Source organism: Thermobia domestica, chromosome 7, assembly GCF_964235325.1.
Source record: "Thermobia domestica chromosome 7, izTheDome1.hap1.1, whole genome shotgun sequence".
NCBI classification, from domain to species: domain Eukaryota; kingdom Metazoa; phylum Arthropoda; class Insecta; order Zygentoma; family Lepismatidae; genus Thermobia; species Thermobia domestica.
In genome coordinates, this window is record NC_137460.1 from 9,278,484 (window position 1) to 9,297,298 (window position 18,815).

General features: G+C 36.2%; 1 protein-coding gene across 2 annotated transcripts in view; it reads left to right on the plus strand.

The window, feature by feature from the left end:
- bif (protein phosphatase 1-binding protein bifocal) overlaps positions 1–18,815 on the plus strand; it is a 230,892-nt gene that overhangs the window by 54,450 nt on the left and 157,627 nt on the right. For both annotated transcript variants that reach the window (XM_081764085.1, XM_081764084.1), the window contains exon 2: positions 11,770–11,931. In XM_081764085.1, coding sequence (XP_081620211.1) covers positions 11,770–11,931 — 162 coding nt within the window. The remainder of the gene's footprint in view (positions 1–11,769; positions 11,932–18,815) is intronic.

Consider the following 18,815-nt stretch of genomic DNA (forward strand, 5'->3'; position numbering starts at 1 on the left):
ATCCTAAAAAGTGTAGTTTGGTGAGGGGGTTGTTGCTTTCACACTTTAACGGAAAAAAGAAAGTGTTGCTAAGCCCTGTATCCTTTATTTTATCACTTCCGTATTGGATAATACTATTCAATAATCCTTGTGCAATTCATTGATTATGTATTGAGTGTACTGCTTTGTATTGGTTTACCACAGAAGCAAGTAGAAACTACTTTTACAGAAAAAAAAAAACAATGGCTACATTTCTCAGTTGGTTGTTAGTCATAAGAGAAATGAGCGAATTTCAGCCGTAATGCTGCAAAATTGGACGTTTTCTCTGCTTGCTTTCTTATTACATTGTCCGTAGTGCATTGATGTATGCATGTCTTGTCTTTTCTCCCTTTTTTTATGTTCAGCAAAAAACTAGAACGCAACATCATTTTGAAGAAACTTGTTTTTCCGGACCTGCACTCAGCAGCCGGGTGATGTTTTGTAGGATAAGTGGTCACTCAGCCATTTTAGATGATTGTTCAGTTTTTTTTTTCTCGTGTTAAGTATCTCCAAAAAAGAAAAGTAACGTTTTCCTTTTTTTTTCTGTCCACTTTGCCATTTAAACACACACACAAAAAGAAAACTTTTCGTGTGTCATGAGAGAAAGAGCATAGAATATCCTGAAGAAAGTAACCCTTTTTTTTCTTTTTCGTGCTGTGGAATGTATATACTTTAATCACAGCTGCAGTAGCTGGTATCTGATCCACATTATGCAATTACAGATTTCGTCTTCCTTTTTCAGAGAATATAGCACTGTCTGTACTGTTTATTCTTGAAGTCAAGCATAAATATAGCTTTTCCGCAGTGAATTGTGGGTGAATCCTGTACAAAATAGTGAGTGTTAGTTCCACAAAATTGACTTTCGAGATTTTCTTTTCTTTAGAATTACAAATTAGTTTTCGTACCTTAGTATTTATTTCTGTTTTCACGTTCAAATATATTTCAGTGGGTTTCTAAATTCTGTATCTCAACCATGGGCGTTCATTACTTGTTTTTAAGGAATGGGGAGGGACTACTGATCCGCATGAAAAAGAGAGGTGTAGGACGACATGTTCAAACATGTAATTCTTGTTTGACTTTACTGCACTGTTCTTGAAATTACGCTGTTTCGCTAAATAGATCTAAGATTTCTTTTGCTTTTCCAAATCTATCTGACATGCCCTTATATAATTAATCCATTGACTGTTAGCTTTAATTTCTGAACACAGCATGTACAAGAAACTATCTTTACCGAAAAACATTCAGACTAAAAGTGTTCGTAAAGTAGTTACCAAGAGAGTTTGAAAATAGATACTGAAACATTTTTGGCTTAGCTAAGAAATTGCCAGTAATTTAGGTGTTACCATATTTAGAAAATAAGACATAATTCCTTTGTAGTATCACTTCATTTCACCTGCAGTCCTAAAATCCTAGGATTAAAACAGTCCATATTAATAGAGATTTAATCTAAGTATGATTGATGGAATAAATATTTCTTGTACGTTTTTTCTCTGTCGTAGGAACCATAATAAAGGTTATTCAGGAAAGGATATTTTTAAAAATAAAATGAAATGAAATCTTTAAGTTTTACGTCCCATGGTTATGCCGGTTAGGCTAAAGGAGACGGTGATGAGAGATGAGTGAAGTGGTGGAATGAAGAAAGTGGGAGGAAACGGGAGAACCCCCGAGAAAACCCACGAGCACGGTGTTTGTCCACCACAAAGTTCACTTGGCGGAAGCAGGGTTTGAACCCGTGACCCCAAGCACCAGAGTTTTTAAAAATAAAATTTAAAAAATTACGGATAAGGAACAAAAAAGATAAGTATTACAATAGTTATATATTGTGGTTACAATATATTAATCACATACTGAATAAGTATGTAGTCTTTGTAAAAGTAATTTCATTAATATTGTAGAAAGTAGTTGTCAGTATAATACGTGTATTCATATGATTTGAAAATAACCTAGGGTCCATTTTTTTTTTATCTTGGTGTGAGTCCCCACTTCACTTTTATTTACTTATTTATTTATTTGTTTGTTTGTTTTTATAATATTGCAAAGGGCAGTAAGTAAGAACATTATTTTTATACGTGATTTTTTTTTTTTTTTTTTTTTTTTTTTTTAGAAAGCTCAAAATGCTACTGACCAAATTAGTCAATGTTTTTGACAAGTCTTCGTTCTTGCTGAGCTAATCTAATCCTACGGATATTTCCACTATGACATTCTAAGTATTAAATAATTGTACAGGCTAACTTTTAATCTGTTTTTCCTTCATTTCCGCAATATCTTGAATAAATTAAAAATGGAACTGGCTAAGTCTAGCTTGGCCCTGTAACAGTTACCATTTACTCAAGCACGGACTGGCCAGAGCAGGAGGGCAGGGATCCATGGCGAGGTCCTCTCTTAACTTGTCTGTTGTGTTGGAGCATAGTTACTCGTTGTAGTTTGTTCCGTTTCCAGAGTTCGGTGGCCCCCAGCATTGAATGTATTCTTGTGATCCCATTATTGGAATGAAACTCAAGTATTATAGTCCTGTTTGGGTCCTCTGTTTCTGGCCTAGTAAGAATATATTTCAGCAGTATGAAGAAATAGGTCCCCAGCATCATATTGTCTTAAATGTGTGTTGGGGCCTCATAAATGCCGAAATGAGACTGACTTTTATATAGTCCTGCTGGGGCCCTCTGTTAGTCGCCCCACCCTCTGTTGCAAAGATTTTACAAGACCGTTAAACCTTCTTCTTCTACTACTACTACTACTACTACTACTAAATAATGATAATAATAATAATAATAATAATAATAATAATAATAATAATAATAATAATAATAATAATAAAACCGGTATCATTACGAAGGCACAATAAGTAGAATAAAAAAAATAAGATGATGAAACAGTATACTTTGAAGCTCCTACATGCTTTGGGAAGATGGGACCCTCCAACTGAGACTCCTATCGGAGCCCTGTACCCCGCAGTCCGAGACTGCATTTACTGGATGGTAAATCACATGCGATTGTAGATGGATCGTGTCTTGTATTTTGATGTCTTTGATTGACTTTTAGCTACTATAATGTTGTAACCCAGTCTCTTCCGACTTGTTTCTTCCGTCTTCGGCACAGTTGTACTTTACTTCGTTCTTCTTCTTTGACGCTGCAGTTTCGTCCCAACCAGAAGCAATGGAATCGTTGACACAGCTAATTACTGTGACTACTGAACGCTTCGGCAGGAAAAGTTTTAACGCTTCGTCGGTGAAGTGCAAAAAGTTAACTTTCTTTCGAATCCACTTCCTGTACCTGTTTGACCTCGAGTGTATTCAGTTGGGGAATCCTCTCTCAATATACGGATGTAACCTGAGTTATACGACCTATTTTTGTAGTAAACTATGGTCGTTGTAGTAGTGGACTTGGTTGCGTTTTGGGGAACAATTGTTTTGAAACCGAAAACGATTGCGCCATGGCCAACTTTCCTCTGTAGATCGCTTGCAAAGTGCTGTGATGCGAAATATTTCGATGGTCACCATTGTTGAAATGGCAGGTGTGGTCGTCGGGGTATAGACAACATGGAGTAAATTTTTCTGTCCATCCTGAGCTAGTTTTACCTGTTGACAGTTGTCCTTCTCTCTCGATATTGTGTGTATGCTTTATTCTTGGTTTCTCATGCCCTTCTTGTAGTTCCAATAGTTTTTTTCTGTCATAAATACAGAGGTGGAAACCACTTTTTATTAAAATGTTCTTTGGACCATCCTACTCTTGTTTCCTTCACAAGCAAATTTATTTATTTATTGGAAAAAGAAATTAAATCTTTTAGTTGTGCGTCTCACGGTTGTGGGATGCATAATAAGTTACTATGATAATAATGATAAACAAAATGGTGGAATGAAGAAAATGAGAGGAAACAAGAAAACACCGAGAAAGCCATTCATAAAGTGTTTGTCCACCACAGAGCCCACTTGAGGCGAGTTAGGATCGAATCAGGGACCACACGCACAGATTTTTTTATATAGTTTTAGCGTACCTGTTCAGCAGCGAAACTATATGAGACATGATCCTACCATTTAAGGTGTGATCCGAACTATCGTAATGGATTCAGATTTCAAGGCATTGCAACCAGGAATAGAACCCTGAGCTCCCGTGCACCAAATCACAGACTAGTTGGAAGGACTGTTTTGTTTTTAGTATATATTAGTAGTATATTTAGGCTTATATAGTTTTGAGGTACTATTATTATTTTTTTTTTTTGTATTAATAGAAAAAATGCGTATAGTTCCTTTTTTTAATAACTGAAGGGCTACGAAGAATGTTTTATATCAAATACATTACATAAGCTACTAGAGTTCATATAACTTCTATAAATATCTTCACATTTAAGTCGTATAATCTATTATTTGTATAATATATACCTGTTATGAGATTCTCAGGTGCAGAGTGTGCCTAGGTAGTTCGCAGTTAAACTTGAATTTTAGTATATTTTCAATCTAAAAGTACCAGAAGGGCAGGCATTTAAGAGTCACTTGTGTATTAGTGTTTGTATTACTAATATCCATAAAAGTAAAGAATTATGAACGAAAAGGAACCTCTGTACCCGCATGTGACGATAATATATTATTACATATAATGTCTTTCATCCGTGCTAAATTCTGTCTACTTCTAAGTTCCACGTCTTTTCTGTCACTTAAACAAATGTCGTGTTACAGCCACAAGTTTCTTTTTGGAACATGTTTTGAGGGAGAATCATCCTATCCGTATATGGCAACAGGTTGTAAAACATAGAGGATATATACATTCACTTGAACGTGGATGTTTAATGCGTTACACGGGTAGAATTTTTAATAGTGACAAAACTTTCTGCTATCTACCGGTTCTTTGTTTGTTTATACGATAATTTAAAAATACGGTAAATTCATATACCGCTATATTGACAAAAAGCATATACGGCTTGATTTTTTTTTTAAAAGCTATTTCGTAGGACACTGGTTTGTCGTATTTACAATACAACCTTTGTTGTTTTAATGGTACAGAGGTGCAAGAAATCACATATCACAGTTGTTACATACAAAAATAAAATAAATAAAAAATTAAATTTCCGTTTTATCTGTATTTAAAATTACAAAATTTTGAGTAACAGGGAAAATCTTGAAGTGGTTAAATGGTAATTGGATGTGATTTCCGGTGTGAGCATTTGTATTTCGAATTCCACGTTAAGCAGTAGCTTTGCGTCCAACGTACCCTTGGCACTAAAAGGAAGATAAACTAAAAAAATCAACCAACTAATCAGTGTCGGTAGTTATTTAATATTTTACTTGCTTTTTTTTTTTTTTTCATATTCCGAATAAATGAATACTTTAACGTATCGCTTTAACACTCCACTTAGAGACATAATGGGGGAATTTGGTCTACTTGTAATTTTGGCTCTACAATTAAGAGTCTTCATCTCGGCGAAACTAAAATACCGCTAATTTTACAGTAATTATATGATATCTTCAAATAGATAAGAAGATAATTGAAATATGGAACAAGAGCGCCCTAGACAATATTATTTTGCATGAGGTACCGTTATCACATGTCACCTAGTGGCTTTCCATTTTCAGCTGTTTAGAAACGCGAAAATAAATTCCGATTTTCAAAATGGCTCGAAATCGAAAGCAGATAAGTGAGTCATGATAACGGTTTCTCATGTAAAATAATATTGTCTAGGGCGCTCTTGTTCCACATTTCGATTATCTTTTATCTATTTGAAGATATCACATAATTAGTGTAAAATTAGCGGTATTTTAATTTCGCCGGGATGAAGACTCTTAAGGATAATTGTACAGACACACACAAAGAAACAAAAGTTCTGTGCAGCGAATCGCAGGGTATGGATTTGATGTACAGGGTTTGTATGATAAGTAATGAGACCAGGTCTGGAAACATTGTTTTATTGATCTGATCTGTACAGGGACTTAAAAGCTTTCGAAGTACTCTCCTCTTGCGTCGATGCACTTCTGCAATCGATGTTTCCACGCTGCAAACGCCCCCTGGAAGTCAGCAGCCGGCATGTCCTTTAGAAATGTGGTCACGGCTGCTTGGATGGCTGTGACGTCTGCAAAACGGGTTCCTTTCAAGCGTGGCTTCAGCTTCGGGAAGAGGAAGAAGTCGGCCGGGCTCACATCTGGGCTGTAGGGTGGTTGTGGAAGGACTTCCACCCCAATCCGGGTCAAAAAGGAGGTCACTAAGAAGGCGGTGTGGGCAGGGGCATTGTCGTGATGCAACTTCCACCGGCTAGCGATCGCCGGTCTTTTCCGCTTGACGCTCCTGTGCAGTCTCTCAAGGACTTGTTTGTAGAAGGCGGCGTTGACGGCTTGTCCTTGGGGTACAAACTCCTTGTGGACCACCCCCACATTGTCAAAAAAAAAAAACAATCAACATTGTTTTCACCTTTGACTTCGACATTCTGGCCTTCTTGGGGCGCGGGGACGCAGGAGTGTGCCACTCCGCGCTTTGACGTTTCGTTTCAGGGTCGTACTGGAACACCCACGACTCGTCACCTGTTATGACGTCATCTTCAAAGTTAGGGTCACTGTTCATGAGGTTCAACAGTTCCTGACAACAATCAACACGTCGTTGCTTTTGTTCGTCAGTCAACACTCGCGGCACCAGTTTCGCACAGATTTTTCTCATTCCCAATTGTTCCGTCACAATCTTGTGCACTGTTGTGTGGTTCATATCGAGTTCATCAGCAATCAATCTCAACGATAATCGACGGTCTGAGTTCAGGAGATCCCTCACTTTTGCCACAGTTTCGTCCGTAGTCACTGTTGTCGGGCGTCCAGCCCTCTCCAGATCCTCAACGCTTTCCCGGCCGTTCCGGAACGCACTGTGCCAACGAAACACCTGGGCTTTGGATAGGGCTTCCTCTTTGTAGGCCTCCGTGATGAGAGAAAGCGTCTGAGTAGCCGTTTTCCCCAGGCGAACGCAAAATTTGATCGCATAACGCTGTTCGATGGAACCCTCCATGTTTGTTGATTTTCCGCCGTGACAAGAATGTTCACAAGGGCTTTGTCCAAGGCTTGTCCGCGCTCCACTAAGGCTCGGAGCCAACTGACGCGCGGTGCGTTGCTTTGCTCGGACCCCCCCCTACATCCTCCATCACCGACAAACCCGCTCCAGCGACACGCGCGCCGCGGCGCGGCGAGTCTCATTACTTATCATACAGACCTTGTATTTTGTTGCACAGAATCCAAATTTCGAAACCCCAGGACGACTCATCGTGTTAATTTTTTTGTATGGACGAAAAGTTTGAGCAATCTTGGAAAGAGAAAACACACATTTTTGTCCCATAAAACAAAATTGACATGGTCAGACGTCCTAGGGTTTCGAAATTTGCATCCTGTGCAACAAAATACATCGAATTCATACCGTGGGGCCTGCTACACCGAACTTTTTGTTTCTTTGCTTAGCTGTAGCCTATTATGTGTATCTTCCATATCCAAAAATCGCTAAGTTTTTCGCCCATAAAATGGAATTTGACCCAATCAGTCGCCCTGTGATTTTGAAATTTGGATTCTGTGTGACAGAATACATCAAAATCTTACCCTGGGGGTCCGGTGCACAGACCTTTTATATTTTTGTGTATGTGGCTGATGTTATTTGTTGATTGTACTTCTCAAATAATGTAGGAAATTGACACCTGGATGCGGATAAAAGGAAGTGACTGGATTATATGCGATGTGTGACGTGTCAAATTGAACAATAACTTTCGTTGTGTCGTTGATGAGATTTCTAATTGTAAAAGACAAACGTACGGAGGGAAAGAACATAAACTTAGTTACAGTAGAAAGAAGCCTCGATGTGAGAACTGCCCCAGAATAAGTGTTAATTAAAATGTCGCTTTCACAACAAAGGGAATACTTTTTTCTTCTTCTTTGTTGTTGGTGTATCTGTATTTTGACACTGAGAAACATCAGAATCGAATTTCCACGCAGGTTCTGGTTTCTGAGTGACGACAAAGATGTGACGTTCTTTAATAAACGTGTTATGTAAATAGTCCAAGACATGCCTTATTTTTAAAAAAAAGGCAGCTTGAAAACAAGCAGTTAAGGTAGCTTAAATGTGACTGATGGGATCACCTTAAGAATCCTCTTTTTAATTATTTATGGATATGGATTGACTCAAGGACCACGTCTCATATAGCCTCGCTGCAATCTATCCAACCAAAACCCGAATCTTTAGTTTACTGCATCTAATACTCAATGTAAGGACTACTATTGGATGTACTGTTTTGGTATTCGCTGGCACCTTCTTCAGCAGATATGGGAAATTCACGTGCAACTCTTCTCACACCTTAGAACAAGATAAGATAAAATTCCGAGAAGCAAGATGAGTTGCTCAGACCTGCTGAGGAAGGCGGCATTGGACGCCGAAACAATAAAATTAATATTACATTTTACATTATATTAGACGCAGTAAATAAAAGAGTAAGTTTGCAAACTGAGTTTTTAGTTTTGAAGAGGCCGCGGTGACTTAGTGGTAGAGCGTTCACCTCTGGCGAATGAGGTCCTTGGTTCGATCCCAGCTCGCACAGTGAGCTTTGTGGTGGACAAATACCGTATGTGTGAGTTTTCTCGGGGTTCTCCCGTTTCCTCCCACTTTCTTCATTCCACCATTCCATTCATTACTCATCATCACAGTCTCCTTTAGCCTAGCCGGCATAATCGTGGGACGTAAAACTGAAAGATTTCATTTCTTTTAGTTTTGTATTTATAGCAGGGATGCAAATAAGCAGCAAAATCTTACTAGCCCAAGCTAAAAGCTGCTAGCCTACATCCCACAATAGAAATCATTTACATATCTTTGAAATAAATAATAGTGATATTAAAAAGTCGCCCGCACCAATGAAGCACTCGCCCCGGGCGAGTGGTTATTTGCATCTCTGATTTATAGACTCGGCAATCCCGCAACAAGCATCAAATGGTAGGAAGGGAATAATATAAAATTAGGTGCTATTTCTGTAGGCCTTTCCTGAGTCTAGACCTGAGACTTTATGAATAAACAGGCAGGTCACGGTAAAGAAAACCTGGAGCAGTTTTATTTTACTCTTTTATTATTTTTAAAGCGTTATATAGTAGAATCCCGAAGTAGCACAGTTCGATATGTCGCAGATTCGGATGTAACACGGGGGAAATTGCCTCCCTAAAAAATACATTAATACCTGTATAAAATAAAATCCTTACTTTTGAAAGATGAGTTAAAACAGTACAAACTCTGCAAAGAACGGTTCTGCAGTACAATTTTACCGTTAGACTATACTTTATATTACTGTATAATATTGTAATTTATTACTTCACGAATGTTTCCTGCCTTTATCTCTTCGGGGCCGATTGTTGTCACTTCTACGGATACATTTTGATAGTCCACTGTAAGTTATAACATGCGCATAGAGAATGTTCTCCAGCAGCCGCATTATATCGGGCATCTGCTGTACTTGGTGAGAGAAACAAGCTGATATGAAATATTTTATATAATATATATATATATAATATGTAATGACTCACATAGCATGACATAGGAGTGCGGACAATTGAAAGAGCTGAAGCTAATTTACCCAAAAAGAAGCTACACGTAAATGTAAATTTAGGTTAGTTGAGTGTAGGTTAGGTTAGGTTTGCATTAACCTACTTCTATATTATTTGTTCGTGAGATACTGTGAAAGTATTCCTATATTCCCATAGTCAGATTTTAAAACTATTTGGAACCATTCTGATTCTCTTGTCAAATAACAAGAGTTACATACACACAAATTTATCAAACACCCATTAGGGAAACCTAAGCTGAATTTATTCATATATAAAACTAAATTTTGCAGGGAAATAGTGTCAAATTTTCAGCATCCTCCATAAATAAAAATGTAAACTTTATGAGATTTTCTATCTTCTATCAATTATAAAGAATTGTGTAAGATTCGAAAACTTACATTACAGTGTTCTTTATCTTCCTCTGTGTTACCTCCCATCTTTTCACCGTACGGAGTGACGGTGGCTCAGTGGTATAGCGCTTACCTGCATTGCGTGGGGCTCTTGCTTCAATCTCCAGCCAAGTAAGTTTGTAATAGACAACATCGTACCTATGAGTTTTCTCAGGGTACTCTCGTTTTCTTTTACATATTCATTCCACCAATTCTTCCATTATCCTTCACTTGCTTTGATAATCTGTCTCCCTTATCCTAAGCAGCCTAATCGTGGTACGTTAAACCGAAAGATTTCATTTTCATTTAATTTCTATCCACCGTACAAAGTATTTCTGTCGGTTACTAGATTCCACAGCATTCTGCTATATGATGATTAAAGTTAGGATTTTTAAGTGTGCTTTATATATATATATATATATATATATATATATATATATATATATATATATATATATATATATATATATATATATATATATATATATATATATATATATATATTAGAGTGAAAAAATGGAGCTTTGAGAAAGTATCCCGTGTGTCAAATTTGCGTCCAGATGGAATTAGAAATCAGTTATCGGCGTCTTCTCTCCGCCTTTTTGGGACTTTTGTCTCTTTATTTCCTTAATGTGTTGCTAATTTCCTCTCTCTCTCTCTCTTCGTTTCACTGCTACTTCGTAAAACTTTTAATAAAAATTAAAACATATATATTGCATTTTAACTTACTGTAATAATAGAAGCAACAATTCTCCTATGCATAAGCGGAAGCTCATGTGTTTCGGATTCCACGTTAATCTGTAGGTCCACGTCTCATATAGCCTCGATGCTGAACGGGGCATTAAACTCAAGATCAATCAATCAGTCCCTTACGCATGATAGTGATATTTTCAATTTCAGTATTATTATTATCATTATTCAGAGTACATGCTGATCAACCCCATAGCAAAACATGCCGCAATCTGCGATGTGATCGCAGAAAATTTGCCGCAACTATGCAGAAAAATTGTCAGAGGAAGAAATAAAATAGCCAATAGAAAAGTATAAAAACATGCCTGCTATGTGTAGCTGTTTTAAATGCACGGACGACACGCATAAATATAGTTTGAACTGCTTTTTACGTCGCGTAAAGCGTATTTTTTAACAATCACAAATGTTTCTTCTGCTGAAAATTTTTGACTTACAAAAGCTCATTGCAGAAAGACAAAGAAAGTTGTGTCATCGGGCTGATCAGGAAAGTCAGGGAAAATAGTGCAATTCAGGGAACCTCAGGAAAAAAGACTGGAAATCAGGGAAAGTCAGGGAAATTTTATAAAATATATTTTTTTCTAACGTTAATTATACTGGTACACTAATTTCAGCTTAGCCAACCATTATAATACCTATTTTATTGCTGTTTTTTCTTCCACATGCAATTTTGTTTTTATTGGTTTATTTTAATGATCACACTATCGGACGATGCTCAGATTTTTGTGGGAAGTAAGTGGAATGTACGTATGAACAATTTATTACTATTTGTCTCAATAGAATAAATGTTCTCGTATATAAATATTCACCGTTCAGTCATCCGACACCTGTCATGAAAGTCAGGGAACTTCCTGACAAAGGTCAGGGAGAAGTCAGGGAAATAAATTTCTCGTATTATTCCTAATGCAATGTACTTCATCTCTTTTCTTTTTTTTTTTTTTTTTTTTTTTTTTAATTGTAATGTAGTCTATAGTTATTTATTAAGTGAAGTGATTATGTTAGAAGTGATAAATATTCATTGCTGACTTCATTCGTACGATGCTTGAATGTTCAGTGGTTACATAAAATTTGTTTCTTCGTTGCAGAAGAGTGAAGGATTCAGTTTGAACAACACAGTTGGAGAATCATCGGATTTCGACCCAGACACGGAACTGTCACCGCCATCACCTTGTAATGTCTTGTTCGAAGGAGCCAACGTATTAATAAACGGGAAATCCAGCTTCCAGAAGATCCCCAAGTCTTCCAAGGTAAGTTGTTCTTAACATTCTTCTCGTGATGTTGAGTGCAATCATGATGTAAAATCCAATCAGAAGGTGCAGATTATCAACGTATAAAAAAATATAGTATCGTTTTAGGTGAAACGTCTCTTCGGTAAGAGATTTTTAATAACGGACTAACGAACAAGTAACAACAGTGTCAGGCTACACCACGTGAAGGAGGTTTTTTACAGTGTACACAGCCAAAATTAAAATTTGGATTCTTCCATCTCCGCTCACCCACCATTTCCTACGCAATAACGTCAGTAAGACAAGTGAATATTTGAAACTAAAGAAATATTTAAGTATTTAGATTTGTCAAGGAGAAAATCATTTAGTTTTATTTTAGCAGTGTTCCACGGTCAGATTAATGAGCATTATACTAACCCTCTAATCTCAACAGCATTACGAATGCATAATGTAATATTCAAACTTTCAATACCGTGTATTCGGCACATTCGTGCAGAATGTACTGAATTTTCAAGACAGTGTGTTCGGCCCATTCTTCTAGAATGTACTGAATTTTCAATACCGAGTATTCGGCCCATTCTTGAAGAATACTGAATTTTCAATACCGAGTATTCGGCACATTCTTGTAGAATGTACTCAATTTTCAATACCGAGTATTCGGCACATTCTTGTAGAATGCACTGAATTTTCAAGATCGAGTATTCGGCACATTCGTGTAGAACGTACTGAATTTTCAGTACCGAGTATTCGGCACATTCTTGTAGAATGTACTGAATTTTCAAGATCGAGTGTTTGGTACATTCTTGTAGAATGTACTGAATTTTCAAGACCGAGTATTCTGAACATTCTTGTAGAATGCACTGAATTTTCAAGACCGAGTATTCGGCTCATTCGTGTAGAATGTTGTGAATACTCAGATCTCAGAGAACGTCACGGATTGCCTAGTACACTTGACCGTCTGTATTTGACTTTGTACACAGCGACGCAACTAGGGTAATTGTCGGCCGGGGCAAAAGCTCGCCTTAGCGCCCTCTCCTAACCAACCAAACCAAAACGCTCCCCGACTACACCTGATATTGGCATCACACAGTAATTCTCCTATTCAGATGGTAAAGCTTGATTTTAAAATTGCAGTACATAATTTAGTTTTTAGTACAAGATAAAACACCAAACTAATTAGTATTTGTTTGTCAAATAATCAGACAGTTGCATGCTTGATATATTCTTATATTCTTTTCATAATAACTGCAAATCAGAATGCTTTTGGAATTATATCGGGATGTGTATATGTGTAGAATGAATCAACAGTCTGTTGCTTTAGAATAGAAAGCGGTTATCTCGAGTATTATACTCGGACATTTTGCAAATCTCTTAAATCGATGTAAGTTAAATAAAATCACGAAGAGGTGGAACTAAAATTTAACTTTGCGGTCTCTTTCGGCTGCAAAGATTTTTGCAGGGTCCTTAAAAGATAATAAGCTAACTTATGCTTTATGGGTATGATCCCACAGTTGAGTTTTTGTCCTGTCCAGTTTCTGAGGTATTTTTTATGATCTTTAGTTTCCTAAAACTCCTTTCTTTGCTTTATAGTGAAAATAAATATTAGCCAAGTTTTGCGTCCCCGCAATCCGGTGCCCGGGGCACAAGCTCTCTTTGCTTCCCCTTAGTTATGTCACTTTACCCTTAGTCTCTTCCAGCACTTCTGGCAGTCCGTGTTGTAGCGGGGGTAACGTTAATAAGCGGAGAAGTTGCCGACGTCCCCATTATTTCCTCCTTCCAATCAATTAAACTTTCAATACATCATCATCATCATCTTTATATTAATGAAAAATGTTGTAATGCTGAATTAAGTTTTTTTATTCCCTTATAGAAAAGAAAAGCAAGAAAAAGTAATAATAACGATAAAGAGGAACAAAAAATAACAAGTATAATTCTTTTATAAAGAGTTTTTTTTTTTTTTTTTTGATAAAAGATACAATGTAGAATTCTTTTTTTTCTGTGGAGAAAGTATCGTGTAGATAGGTCGGTTGCCTTTGTGACACTGTGTGTTTTTCCAGCCGACTGCTTGTTCAACCACAGCAGGACGACACTTGTATGAGAAGTACCAGATGAATTTTCGAAAGTTAAGGATTTATTTTTAACATTTACCCATCCAACCAGGACTTATTTCTTTTTGTCGTGTCTTAGTATTAGTGCATATTATCCTCTTTTATAGTTGTGACTGTTTTTTCTCTTTTCATGGCAATTGAAAATTACAATCAAGATATCTATAAGATCGTGTCGTCGTGACATCTCGGTGTGGAGTGAGCGCTTTTTTTTTAACGTACATAAAAAAAACACAATATCTGTGTACAGCATAGGTCAGCACATTACTTTCAATACCGTAAACAAAGCCGCATATAGCATATAACACACACACACACACAAAGAAATATATTATTAATTTCCTTGTATTGGAGTTATTGATCTGGAAAGAGGATACGTAATAAATTACAGAAACATTATCATGCTATAAGCACCACTGGATGACATCATTGTTACGCTTTCCTGGAATGTTTTTAACAATGTGTGTAATTTGTCATGAAGCCTGAACTCGAAAGCATTTGATGAAATGTCAAATGTTGCAAGTTCCATTGAGAAAGTTCTTTATAGTCGGTCTTCTTCTTTCAATTATTATTATTATTATTATTATTATTATCCGTGCTCTGCTCTTCTAATTGTAATTTTCTGAGTCAGACCACTCAGATAATCTTATTCCATATGGTACTTTTATTGCCATAGTGTTTAATGTCAGGAGACTTACATAAGATTTTATTAGCTGTATCAATCGAAGCCGTAAAAGCAAAACATCTTTGTAAGCGACTGAACAATTATCATCAGGGAGTTATTTCCTTTAAGTTCTTTTGTTATTTTGGTCATTCCATATACGTTATCAATTCTATTCAGTTGATGTGTACAGTGCTTGGTGCATTTCAGTATTAGGTTATGCTCGGTATTAGAGGCCTTCGTAAGGGTGCATTCTGTCGAGCTGAATGCAATGATTCGCTGTAATAAGCAGTGAACAAGTAATACTCCTTTCTTTCTGTATTTAATTTATTAAAATAATAGTATAACATCCACCTGTGTTATTTAATTAGTAACAGTATTAAACTAGTTGCGTCCTGCACAATAGCGGCGAGCGAAATATCCTTTTTCACTCTTCTTATCCTTGACTGATTTCAATCCCAAGTAAGGAGTAATAACGTGTCAATTACCCGCTTCGCTGGGTTAAAATATGAAAAAATTGCAATATGTTTCGTTAGTTAGTCACTTTTTAATATTACTAAAGCACTTTCTGATATCGGTCATTTTTACATATCTCTGCCTTCAAGTTGAGAGGATGAATTTGAATTTAAACAGCATCGGAAGTGTCACTGTTCGTCTCAGCGACGCCGAAAACTATGGATTCAGCACTAATATCGGTTATTTTCGATCATTTTTCATATATATATATCTCCCCTTCCCCTAAGTTGCACCGTCAAAGATTAATGATAACTATCCCAGGCCCGAACTTCATCTATACTGAAAATTTGATCGAGGTCGGTCAGATAGTTCAAGAGTTTCAAGAGGTCACTTATATTATTTTTTTTTATATAGATTTTTAATCCTTAAAGAAAACACGCCATATTTCCTTTTTTTGTGCGAAAGTCACACCAGGACACTTGCTTAGGGGTAAATTCAACCCCTATTCATGACTGATTTCAAGAGTATGTAATAAATCAGAGCTCTAACTCCAGCTTTTTCTAATTTTGAGGTGAAAATTCTCAATGTTTCACTTATGCCCTTTCTTTTGGTAATTTATAAAAAATACATAAGTAAAATCTTTCAAATACGGGGGCCGCGGTGGCTTAGTGGTAGAGCGTTCACCTCTGGCGCATAGGATTCCTGGTTCGATCCCAGCTTGCGCCAAGTTAACTGTGTGGTGGACAAACACCGTGTGTATGAGTTCCTCCCACTTTATTCATTCCACCATTGCCTTCATTTCTCATCATCACAGTCTCCTTTAGCCTAACTGGCATAAACGTGGGACATAAAACGGAAAGATTTACGTTTCATTTTAGTTTTTTTTCCTTCCAAATACGGTAATAATGAGGGTCACGTCATTCTATATCCCTGTAATATAGGCAACCAGCATTTCTTTGTCGTTATACAGGTTGCATAGAGCCTAGCGAATGTCAAAGATTTGAAACGACAAATGGATAGCTGCAGTTAATGTCGCTTTTACCCTTGAAGTATGTTAACAGATGGACTCCATAATATGAGCTCGGCCAATATATACACTCTATTAAAAAAAAAATTAAAAAAAATTTAAAAAAATAAAATTCACGTTCATTCTAGAGTTGTTTGGACGGACGGGCGGATATGCTAACATTCCACTGCGTAATCCTAATAAATAATAAAAGTAGGGTTGTCTATCGACTGCGTAATCCTAATAAATTAATAAAATTAGGGTTGTCTACAGATATAATAATAATAATCATCATCATATGTATTTTATCATTCTTCCTTATTGGCAGGTCACGTTCCACAACTGAGAAGCTTCTATGCTCCACGGTTATACCTCTTTGTCTTTATGTACGATTTTTCTGTTCTTATATTGTCCATTAATTGTAGTTTCCTTTGCCCCCATCCATCTCTTTCCTGCCGCTAAACCTTCTAACATGTCCCTCATGATAAAGTTCCTTCTGAGCCAATATCCTAAACAGTTTTTCTTCATTTTCTTAATAATATATATAATTGCTCTTTAGACCCTCTTATTCGTTTTTCCCCTCGACGCAGCTATTTCTCTCCATTCTTCTCCACGTAAACATTTCTAAAGCTTAGTCTTTTTTAACGATTTTATATGGAGGACATAAATATTAATTAAAGTAAGGTGTTGTCCGAGAGGATGTGATTTTTTGTAAAGTTAGACATATTGCAGCAGTTCAACGTAATTAGTGTGTGCTTTGAGACAGTAAATGTAAAATCAAAGAATTGACCACTACAAAAATACCATCGCATACACATGTTAAAAGTGCCTTTGACAATACCTATCCGTGACGAAATAACAAAATGCAACCAAAATAATCATCCCAAGAAAATTTTGACCGTGACTGTACTTTCATATGAAGGCTATGGCTGACTACCTTGTAGTTTTCCGTATAAAATGCCCCAATTAAACTATTTTCAAATTTTGTTAAGTATATAGACAAAAAATTCTTCCAAGTGGTGCTCCAGTTTTTATTTGCCGAAACATATAGTTGTTCTACGTTTCGATATAAAGGAGGAAGACGGGGAAAATGGAAGAACTTTTCATAACGTAATTTCTTTGTTTCTTAACCATTGTTATGCTAAGGTAGAGCGTTAGTTATGGCAATCGATTTCAAAAATAAATATTCCTTTGTGACTCATAGCTAACTATGTATAAAGGTCATGCATCGTAGACAAAAGCACAATAGTCAGAGATTTTGACGTCATCTACCAATAGACTTTTGAATCATGATCTTTTGTTTTTTTTACTGCGAAGTTACATGGAGATTTGTTTTTTAACCTTTTGAAAAGCACTCCGAAAATATTGAAAATATCAACTAAGTTACAGCAAAAGCAATATTTGAGGAAGACAAAACTTTTTGCCGAAACGTTGACAATGAAATAGTTTTTTGTAGTAAGTATTTTCTAATCCTCTGTGACCTCAGATATCTGTATAAACTTACACAAGGTCAACTCAGGTCCGAAACGCTACGTTGAGAATTGTATTTCCGAACTCCCTTCAAGCACGTAACACATGCCTTTTTCATACAGTACGACCTAGGCTTTCCATAGTTCAACGCTCTCTGTTCTACAGGTTTCATAAACTATAAAACGAAATGTCACATACAGTCGTAGATTTATTTAATTCTGAAGCTGCATTATAACTCTGCACTACGTTATTTCAGTGGATAAACTTTAGTCAGTTATTGTCGACCTTTGTTGTTATCACTCAAACTATTATTATTATTATTATTATTATTATTATTATTATTATTATTATTATTATTATTATTATTATTATTATTGCATTTATTGTTTCATCTTATAGATTTATTTGATATTCCAGTGTAAACTTGTTTTCAGCTGTATCTGGGATTATGTTAGTGAATAAATAAATGAGCATTTAATATGCATCCTATTAAATAAAGTAGCTTGTTCGAAAAAGTACTTCAATTCACTATGTAATCTGAATTCTAGAGTGTCTAAAAAAACGGTAAAAAAATTTCTGGAAAATTGCGTTCCTTTACCGTAGGCTAGTACATACAATATATATATATCTCCTTTCTTAACGAGTACTGCAAGTGAATAATACTTGTTACATTTGTACAATAATTTTAGACAAAACAAATTAGTTCCATTTTGAGTAGTACTAATTAAATGCTAAAGTAAATAGATAAGTGCAATGTGATTATGAAATCCATTAGAAGTGCATTAGATACGTAATAAGAACGTGGAACAAGTATCTGTATATGTAATGCTTAGTCATTCAGAGCGAAAAATTAAAAGGAAAAAAGAAAAAAAAATCAAGAGTTCCTCGTTAAATTTATTACTAGTGAGGGTTGTTTCCGTTTAAACTGTTTGCGTTCAGGGTGGAGAGTGCGACTTCATAAGGCTTCTTTCAACAAACTTCGTCAAACTCTTCTGACGTCATTTTCTAGGTCACAAAATCGATGTATGTATGTGTGTGAATATATATGTATATAATCTCGTACAGGTGCAATCTCCCAGCAACTCTTTCGTAGACACGTTTTGTATACCTTGCTTAGATCGTAAAATGTGCTTCGTTGCGTATTAATAACTGGAAAGTCATTCTGGACCATTTTAAGCTGGAAGGTTTTTTCTTTGTTCTGTTAAGG